Source organism: Gavialis gangeticus, unplaced genomic scaffold (assembly GCF_001723915.1).
Source record: "Gavialis gangeticus isolate Ggan-Ray unplaced genomic scaffold, GavGan_comp1, whole genome shotgun sequence".
Taxonomy (NCBI): domain Eukaryota; kingdom Metazoa; phylum Chordata; order Crocodylia; family Gavialidae; genus Gavialis; species Gavialis gangeticus.
Window position 1 is genome coordinate 91,392,702 of NW_017729025.1, and position 10,514 is coordinate 91,403,215.

A 10,514-nucleotide genomic window follows, 5' to 3' on the forward strand; every position below is an offset into this window, starting at 1 on the left:
CCCCTGCCATGGCAGGAAAGAGTACTGGGGTCAAACGGAGGGAGCCATACAGGAAGGGAGGAATGGCAAAGAATTCATTTAACTTGTGCTGCAGGAAAACACTAAAAGGACCTAAGGGTATGATTTGCAAAAGCATTCAGAAAACAGAAACCTGCTTCCATTGAACTCAGTGAGAGTCCTACCCAATACAGAACTTGTGCAGATCCCTCCTCACACCAACCTCCTGCCTGCCTCCCCAGCCTTGTGCCCTCAACTTTTTTCTGTAAGTGCAGAGTACAAGCTTCAATAGTAAACTAAGCACAAGAAGGTTAATTTTGCTCCTTTGGAACAATCTGCTTTAATATCCTACAGTTCCTGCTACACGTTACATATATTATGCAATTAACTGGTTGATTGCACAATAAATTTAAACCAGCCACACATGCAAAGTAATTATCATATGATAAAAATGACTATCAAGCTATAAAGAGTGTCAACCAGCTACAAAGTTAGTGCTTGAAATTGTGTAATAACTCTATAGCTGTTTTCTATCAAGCTTTAATTTGAACATGTAGCAGGGCCCTATGTTTCAGATGCTGAGGACAAGGTATATACAGTTTATCCCATAAGGGTGGTGCACTGAATTGGATTGTGCTTTATTCCACATGTTTTTGGAGTACATTTGAAAGCCTGTTAAGAGTCTTCCTAGGCCTGTTTGTTGCAATACAAAGCTCTACACCATCTCAAGAGACCCGGCCAGGCAGCCCTAGTTAAAGAAACATTTTACTAAAGCACAGAACTCCACTCACCTTTCCTTCCTGAATTACCCTGGCCTGAAGGCTTATCAGTTACTGAACCTTAAAAAGAGAACAAAAAGAGAGACACTGTTTAGAGACTACATAACCACACCACGTCACATCAATACAATTTGAGATCTTAGCTGGCAGGGCTTGTTTTGCCTGCCAACAACTCAATTTAGGATTCAGAGATTCCTCAGTAGCAATCCATGCCATCAAATACTTAAAGGCAACACAAGGAATAGTTAGGCACTAGAGATGTCAAATCAGGGTCAGATTAAAACAAGAGATACATAAAGTAGTCGCAGGGCCCAAGGTTTCAAAGGGCCTCAACATTGCAGTGAGCCAGGGAGACTTGAGATCAAATCCCAGAGCAGGAGGAGAGACATGGGGATGGAAAACAATACTAATGACTGGGGGGAGGGAAAGATATGACAAAGGTGAGGGAATGTCCATTTGTAAAAGGTAAGGAACACAAGTTGATGATCAAGTCAGCTGGAGGTCAGGGGAGGGGAACAGGGAGAGCTTCACACTAGCGAAGACAGTGAGCAGGGCCCGAGACCTGTATTTAACCAGGAATGTCATCAACTGTTACCGAGGAACCAGGATCCTGAGGATACGCTGGCTGATCTCTGACAAGCAACTTCATTTATATCTTCAAATGAAATAGAATATCATGCATTGGTTTCCTCAAATTGCCTTATAAATGAGGCATTACCAAGCCCTTTTATATTTAAAAAAAATGAAATTAAGACCCATAGCTGTTTTGACAATCCCATTTCAAAAATACGAAAAACAAAACCATGTTCTACTGTTGAACTGGTCCCTTCATATCCAAGAAGGATTCCTTCCTGAAGCCAAACACCATCAGGGTCTTTTGCAGCACAAGGCTTCCTTATGCTGTGTAAACACTCCACACTATGTTTGCATGCACTGGTTCCTGCACTACAGTGTTCCCTATAGCTACATTAACTATAGGAAGTCATCCTTGCACTGAAAGAAAGATCAGCATACTATAACTGCTGTCTTTATACTTTCTCTACCCATCTCTCATTTGGACTGATCACTGGAGCTTGGAGCCACTGATCAGCCAGTCTGACCATTTTCAATAAATGTGGCCTGGGCAGGAAGAAGAGCATCCCCTAGAGCAGTGACACATCTGCTTTCCCCCTATTCCACCAGCGACCACATACACTAGGTTAATTCTGCCAGAAGTCTACAGCTGGTCCAGTTCACCATTACCTCCAAACTGATGATCTCCCCACAAAAAAGGGGCTAGATGAAGCTCATCTTACAAATATTTCTAGATGTTGAAGCACACTGCAGTTCTACTGCTTGTGCTCTGTTACAAAGCAGCCATGAAGCTGTCAAGGGCTTTAAAAATTCTCTTGCCCTTCTGTGCTAACTCAATAAAGCAGAGCCAAAACAACTTTAAAATGCATCTAAATAATTTAAACTGAAAGCTTCTACTCAAAAGATATACCACCTGTGGATTCTGGTCTACATGCAAGTACAGTTATTTCTGCTTTGTCAGGGCATCACTTTCTTCACTTTAAGAACAATTTTCAATAAATCTTTCAGTGCGGCAGGTGCCCTTTAATCCACAATGAAGATACCACAACCATCATGAGACCAATTAAGAGCCCAAGCTATCTGGCAGGTCAGAGAGCAAACAGCTGGAGTGTGTGCGCGGGATAACTGCAATTTTTGTTTCTTAAAGTCACCTGGAAAATATTGAGCTACTGGCACTGGGAACAAAAACAGCTTCTCCCTTCGATTACTGAATAAAGGCATAATTAAATCCCACCCCACAGTACCTGAACATACAGGAGTTTTGTTCTGTACAGAAGAGCCACTGATGGGTTTGCCATCGGGTGTGACACACCAGCAGTATCCAGTATAGGTATGGCACTGCACCTGTTTGGGAAAAAGGAAAGCCAAATCTCAGACGCTTCAGTTCCCATGGCCCCACCTACCCCATCTCAGCTCTTGTGCATTACTATTTATCCAGCACCTCAAAGCTGAAAGCTCAGTTTGAAAGCATCATCCTCTCAGCATGGGAGGTCATACAACAGAAAAGCTTTTACAGTGTTGGCAGACACTTCTTTGGACAATGGAAATTGTATTTTGTTAAAGAGATTAATCTCCCCAGCACCAACCAGCCAGTCAGTCATCAGTTCATAAGAAAAGACAAGTGACAGAATGTAATGTGAAGACACTTCAGCATTGTTGTATAGTATTGTATTTTGTCTGGTCCCATCCTTTGGTTTATGGGTATTCATAAAATGTGCCATCATCTGTACATAAATGGGTATCACTCCCACCATCTGCTGAGTCAAAAAGAGTCTCCTTCCCTGCCTTTTATGTCACCATGCTCAACAACATTCTCTCCATGGCAGATGCTTGAGACTAGTCATCATCACTGCAGTTTTTCCAGCCATCATCACTGAACAAAAGAGGAGCCTGGCCTCTTTTGGTATTCTCACTTGCACAAACAGTTCATAGATAAATGAAAAATCATTCGTACTGAACCAACAGGTGTGCAGTCATATGTAAGCACAGATTTAAAAATATTTAGTGATTGCCTCAGGTGAGCAGTCAAAAAGGCCAGGAGACTATTTCTAGGAGGGCCCTCTAGCCCACATAGACAATACACTTCCTACCAGATGTGGGGAAGTTGGAAGCTCAGAGGAATGTAAACTTTCCTAGAGTTTTTGTAAAATAGTGGGCAGACAGATAAAGCTAAAGACACCTTTGACTTCATTATAGACAAAAGGACGATCCCACCTCTGGCAGCCCTAGAGAGAAGCCGTAGCATTGCAGCCAGTCGCTGTTGTGGTGAAAAGTTTTGGCAGGGCAAGCAGCCAGGGTGTCTATGTGGACTCACAGCCCCTCCTCAGCCTCATCCAGCTACAGGCAAAGGTGATGAAGCAGCCCCTACAGTCACTGAGGCTATAAAACATGTCACCAAAGGAAGCGGATCAATTGTTCTGAGATATGTCTCAACACAGCTGCTTTGTTATCTGGTGGCCTGTAGGGACAGGAGTGGCAGGGGCCTGATCCTGCAGGACATGACTCAGGACATGACTCTGCAAACAGGGAAACCCAGGCAGGTGCTCCCAGGTCCTCAAGGGCCCAGTCCTATGTGCCTCACAAATTTCCCTGCAGGGGGGGTACCCAGGGCAGTAAAATTGGGCCCTTGGAGTCCCAGGAGCACCTGTCCACAGTAGCTGGAGATCACAGGCAGCTCCAGGCCACCCACACTCTCCTACCTTAAAACAAACAGACATGCACCTCAAAATAACAGCACAAATGAATACTACTTTGCATCACAAATGCCTGAATCTGTGGCCGTGATGCAACAAAGGGCATGGACATCTGTCTGCTTTCACTTTGTGCCACCATAAAACACCACCCCTAACAGCAGCATGAGGTTGAGGAGGGATGTAGACGCCACAAGTAAGTGACTTCTACCCCCTCCCCTCCATTCTGGCACTGGGAGAAGATGGCAGGCCAGATGACCTACCTCTCCAGGCTATATGCAGCCCATGAGTCATGCATGTTTGACGCACCTAGTTTAAAGGACTGCCTGTTAATGTAATACACAAACCTCAACTACAGACTTTAAATGGGGTCTGCATTTGCACAATAGTGCCTCCAGTCCTATAAATGTACCTACAGATGCCCACATCACCATAAAGATGGCTAAAAACTCAACACCGCAGAACTGTACAATGAGATCATCCTTCAAACTTCTGTTTTATTTTTTAACAAGGGCTCTGTTCATTCTTTTCTCTTTCAAGCTAATTTATCCAAAACATTTCCCATTACCAGTCTTCGCCATCCAGGACAGAATACTCATACAGGACCCTGTCACACTTTCTTTATGGGGGGAGGAGGGGAGAGGGGTCACTTCAGGCCTAGAATATTTCTTCCCCTTCACTGACAGCTGGATAAGATTCTACAAGGTAGCCGAGTTTGTTCAGGGACTTAATGACAGACTTTTAAAAGGCTTTGGGTATCACATAAAATGTGACCTAAGAGCAATTATAACACGGTGCAGTGTGTTTATCTTGGGTTTTACTGACTTGCAAAGCAATCATTTTGCCTCAAGCCAAATTCACATCTAGTGGCCAAAACCAACAGTAACCACGTGTGCACGTATATTCCTCAAGTCATTGTGCTATTTGTGCACTTTCACTTTTATTCCTTCCCAATATATCATGGAATGAACTACAGACTATTCAAATGCACCATAAATATAGTGAGCCATTCATCAGTTTGCTATGTTTCTTATGAGCCCATCTAATTAGTGGCATATTCAAAGCAATGTAAAATGTGATTTGGCAAAGTAAAAGGAATTTGCTTATTTTTCATTGCATTTTATGTTTATTTTGGTATATTTGCATGTGTATGAAGTTACAATACAGCATGCTTGCTGTCAGGAGAACCAACTGTAAAATTCATGCTCAAGGATTAGAAGAATTACTAAGATTGGACTTCTTATTCCTGTTGGGGAAGGCTGCTAGCTATACACAAAGGTATTTTTCTTTCATGACTGTGTTGCACAGCTATTTTAAATTGGGCCTTATGCCCCACAGTACTGACATGTGATTTGCTCAGCTAGAAAGGGCTAGCAGCAAGTATTCACCTGTCATGATAAGTATTTGCCTCAAGGACACACACTGCAATTGTTGTATAACACATTTCTGGTGTTATGAAGGAGAAATACATGTACAGTACGTATACACTTCCTATTCTCAGAAGCCTAGTGCTTTACTGTAATCACCTATAATGCCAGTATTTATTTTTGCAGGAGATCCATGTCATTTGTGTTGCATGGTATTCTTTTAGCCAAAGTTTAGAAAAATATCAAAGTACAAATTGTATTATTATTCACACAGCCCTATCTATAAAAGATAAGCAATTTGATACATCTGGGATGGGAGAGTTTAACCATGAGCACCTCGGTGAAATGAGTCTTTTTCAAATGAGACCCAATAAAACCTTTATAACACTAGAAAGTCATGTAGCATGTCACATTCATTACAGAGAAACTATTGAGTTTGATATTCTTATTATTAAATTGATTCTATTTTCATTAACTCTTCTTCAACTGCCCTGTAAAATCAAGCAGTTTAATTGTTATGAGCAGGTTCACTTCAAGAAATTGGGGCCTAATTCAAAACTCTTTGACCTCAATAAGCTTTGGATCAGACCCTAGGAGAGCCCAAGAGAAACCATTTATGAGCACTCTTGTTAGACACCCTGTGCTAAATAGAAATCATCATTTTGTGCACCACATGAAAAAAAGGTATAACAGATAGTCTAATCCCAATGAAGTATGGCATTTATGGAGTTTCCTGAAGTCAGCTTTTGCCCAGTAGAGACAGATGAGGGTTAGTGTCTACAAGGCTACCACATTCAGGTCTCTAAAATTCTTGGGAACTTTTTTTTAGGGTTCTCCCACCCCTCCCTCCATCTTCTCTAACCCCTCCCCACACACTTTTTCCAATTTAGATGTTTATCCTTATTTAAAATTCAGCCTTCAGCTAAGCCTTCAACTCACATTCAATCTTAACAGTCCCTCAGTCTGCTCAATGGCGAATCATGCAACGGAATACATTTATAGTCAGAAAAACCAACACCTGCATAAAAACCTTTTTACTGCATAGATCTCCTTTTGGAATTTTAGAATCTTATTTGGATTTTTTATCAAAGTTTAAATGCTAAGTCATATTATCTGGTTTTACTTATGATAACATATGTGTTGGTCTCCTCTTTTGCTCACATTAACCTTGCAAAGCAATAGTTGTAGGGAGAGGGAAGGGTTCTCAAAATGGAAGCAAAAGTATTAGCTAAGTTCCAACTTCATGGTGATATGAGAGCAGGAAGGTACAACCCAACTTTAAGAACCCAAAGCAAGTTTGCCTAGCTGATAATTGAACATTGTTAATAACAACCTATGCATATGTACTATGGAATCATCAAGAAACAAGGATGTGGATATTTAAAAAAAAGAAAGAAAAATCATTTTTCAATAGTCTACTATTCTGACCAAGTTATCTTCAAGTGAAGTCTGCAGCTACCTGAACTAGTGATCAGGCAGGAAAACGGGATATGCCATCTTGATCGTGGCTCATCTGAGAGATGAAAAGCAAGAAAAAAGGCAGCCAACAAAAATTTCTCTGTTGCTGGTGCCCAAATTAATTAGAAGTGCTACAGTGGTTCCCTCTATTCCCCCTACCCACATCCCCTACAAACGGTTACAATGTGTGAAATCGAACAGACGCTAACACTCTAGCCACTGGTCCCATGAATAAACTCCTGCCCTTGTCAAATTCATTAGAATATGAAAACATTAAAACCATAGTCACTGGCAGGCTTCTCTGCCTCTTAATTCTTGTTGGAGAATGAAGCCATTGTTGAGGTCTCTTCAATACCTCGCTGGAGATGCCAGAATTAGATTCCAAAGCATTCCAAAATGTTTTAAAAAAAAAGGACTGGCTGGATCCATCCCTTTACAACGATGTGACAAAGGAGAATCAAGGGATTATTTTCCACAAGATAAATTGGAAATGGGAAAAGGGGATTTATGTACATGTACACAGACAATGGAAGAGGGTTAAACAGTAATTGTGGGTTAGCTTCAGCCAGTCCCTGGGGGATTATGGATAGACGTTTGTTATTAGATGTGCTAGGAGTGCCTGATATGGAGTTGGAACAGTTTAGAGCAGCATTGCACTAAAACATAAAAACAACAATGTTCAGACTACAGTAACTACTGTTCAGACGGAGTTTGATAACCGATTCATATCCAAGTGATAGATTAGAAACAAAAAAACAAACGTTTCCTGGCTCCTTCAATAATACAGGGAGAAGAAAAACATTCCATCTGCATTCAGGGCAACATTTCCACAAGAAAAAGAAAACAAATTTCAGTCTTCAGAAGACACTGCAGAAGCAGGAGAATGCACAGTGGAGCTACACTATCCATGTGTGCGGTGCTCATGTCTTCATGAACATCGGTGACACTCAGTTTTGTTCAGACACAGGTAACAATCATTATTCAGACCACTGCTGCAGTAACAAAATTTAAAGCACAAGGAACCACAGATCTAGGACATGTACAGATGTTCAATTTCTACCAGGAGAACCATTATTCTCCCAGTAGAAACATTATTATCCCAGTAGAAGCCACACATGCATAGACATTCATGCTTCTTCTCCCCAACAAAACATGGCAGCGGAGGGAGAAAAATAAAAGAAGCTCTCTCAAACCAGGCAGAAATCAGTTCTAGGAGAATGAATATTTGAACACTTTCCCTCAGTTTAACTCCTTCCAGAGACCAGGACAAGTGGAGCTACAGCGAAAGGCTCCTGGGTTAACCTGCTCTGGAGAAGCTGTTAGGGCAGTTGCTCTACACCCCGCTGCAAACCAGGAAGAGAGGGGAGGACCATTCAGCAGCTATTCACCACTGGCTCCCCACATACCAGGGCCCCCAGTGTAAGAAGTAGACAGGGGGCTTTGCTCTGCTGTTCGCTCTTCTCAGCTCCCAGGCACCTAGAGCCAAGTACAGGGAGTGAAGCAGAGCACAGGAATCAGGACCGCCCCCTTCCTGCTGTTCACTCTGGGATTTCTAAAGCAAGAGGCAGGCAGGGGACAATGCCTAGTGCCCAGAGACCCTGGTGTAGCATGCAGGTCATAGGCTTTGCCCCACTGCCTCCACTCAGGCACCAGAAGCCAAGCAGAGGAAGCAGTGGTGCAAGTCTCCTGTGTGAGAAGCATGCCTGGGTCTTTGCCCCACTGCTTCCCTTCCTTCCTGGGAATAGTTTGGGAGAGGACGGAAGCAGCAGCCACTGCTAGCTGCCTCTTCCCCAAATTGGACAGTCCCCTCTGGTTTCCCCTTGCTGTCTCCAACACCTAGCTGGGTGGCAGAGGCAATGAGTTGAAAGCTGGAAGGGCCAGGAAGCAGGCTGGAAAGGCTCTCCCGGGGTAGTGGGCAAAGCACCAGCCCACTTTCTACACAGGAGTCCCTGGTGTGTGGAGTAGGTGGGAACTTTGCCACAGGGCTCAGTTTGCTCAGTTCCCAGATCGCAGGAGCCAAGCAGAGGGAGCAACACCCCTCACTGTCTAGTTCTTAGTCCAGAGTCCCCAGGTATGAGAAACAGGCAAGGAACTTTGCCCACTGCTCCAATCCTCCCAGAAAGGAAAGAGTAGAGCAGCCCATGCTTTTGCAGACCAGAATCACCCCATTCTCAGAAAGGCACAAGGGAGCAGAGGAGAAAGGGTAGGTGCAGACTGCATGTCTATACTGCTGCCTCTCCTGGAATAATTTCTAGTGGTGGAAAATTCTCACTAGAAATGCATGTTTCTCACCTGTACAACAAAAATCTGTAGAACTTCATACAGAAAGTTTCTGCTTCAAGCCCATAATTTTCATTTGTACCGAGAAGGCCATTTAGAAAGAAGCATCCTATTGCCATTTAAATATTCCACATGCTAGGGAATCCACCACAGGCCTAGATAGGCTTGCCCAGTGGTTACTCATTCTCCCTTTTTTAAAAAAGTGACATCCTATTTTTAGTTTAAATGTGTCATGCTTCCACTGGATCTTGTTATGCCTCTCCTCCTGCTATATCAGAGAGCTGCTGACCATCAGACATTTCTCCCTACTTTGCAGGAAACTTTTTCGGCAGCAATAAGAAGCCTCTTAATTATAGTTGCTAATATATCACATTTTATAGGCCTCAGTTTATTCCAGTTATACTTTTCCAAATTTTCCAGTATCTGGTTTGAAATATTACCCACCAGAACTGAACATGAATATTCCAGCAGTGGCCTCACTCATGCTTTATACAGAGGAAAGGCTAAATTTCCTTGTCCTGCTCAACATCCAGATAGTTCCTACTACACGGGAACTTTTCACTGGTAACCAAATATTTATCTGAAATAACCTGTGACAGAGATCCCTAGTATCTTCTGCAGTCTCCAAACCTCCTGTTGTGGTTTAATGGTAAAATTCTTGTCCCCTACACAGGAGACCTTGGTTTGATTCCCAGATGTGCATTTAACTACAGCCATCAAGGCATCAAACATCTGGATTTAGTCCAACCTTTGGATTCTGTCTCAATGATCTAAAGGGGGGAAGGAAGGTCTGGGCAGCCTCAACTCCTCTACACTCCAGCCTAGGCATATGCACTGGAGGTCCTGGTGACCTCTCATGCATATACTGGGATCCAGAAAAATCAACAGTTGCTTACTGCTGCAGTCTCCCCAATACAAACTCATCTAAATAATACCTTGAGGGTGTCAATAATTGAATTCACTTGGAAATGCCTCCTTTAGGCCCGAATGAAGTCCCACTCACAAAGAAACACTCCTGGACAATATTTTTAAAGCTTGTGCTGCCCATGCCTTACAAGAAAGTCAGTTTCCTATCACACTTTTAATATGCTACATTTTCTCCATCTATTACCCTTGTTTGGAAGCAAGTATTATCCCCAACAGTACCATCCTACAACAGAGTTAATTTACTGTGCCCTAATATGGGCACACGTGTAAATTGTGACACTTTATTGCAGAGCTAATTAGTCCACTCAGCAGTAAAAGCACACATATAGATGCACCCGGGGAGTAGTGTGGGGAGGAAGCAGTTGCAGCTCATTGCTCTGTATAAGACAAAGAAACAGTTCTGTGTCATGCCCCCAGTAACTCCTCATGAAAGCTAGAGACTA

At 42.8% G+C, this 10,514-nt stretch overlaps 1 protein-coding gene across 1 annotated transcript in view; it reads right to left on the reverse strand.

The window, feature by feature from the left end:
• SMOC1 (SPARC related modular calcium binding 1) overlaps nucleotides 1–10,514 on the reverse strand; it is a 277,516-nt gene that overhangs the window by 106,976 nt on the left and 160,026 nt on the right. The window contains exons 4-5 of the mRNA XM_019519152.1: nucleotides 2,594–2,693; nucleotides 789–836 (exon numbers count right to left, since the gene is read on the reverse strand). Of these exons, the coding sequence (XP_019374697.1) occupies nucleotides 789–836; nucleotides 2,594–2,693 (148 nt within the window). The remainder of the gene's footprint in view (nucleotides 1–788; nucleotides 837–2,593; nucleotides 2,694–10,514) is intronic.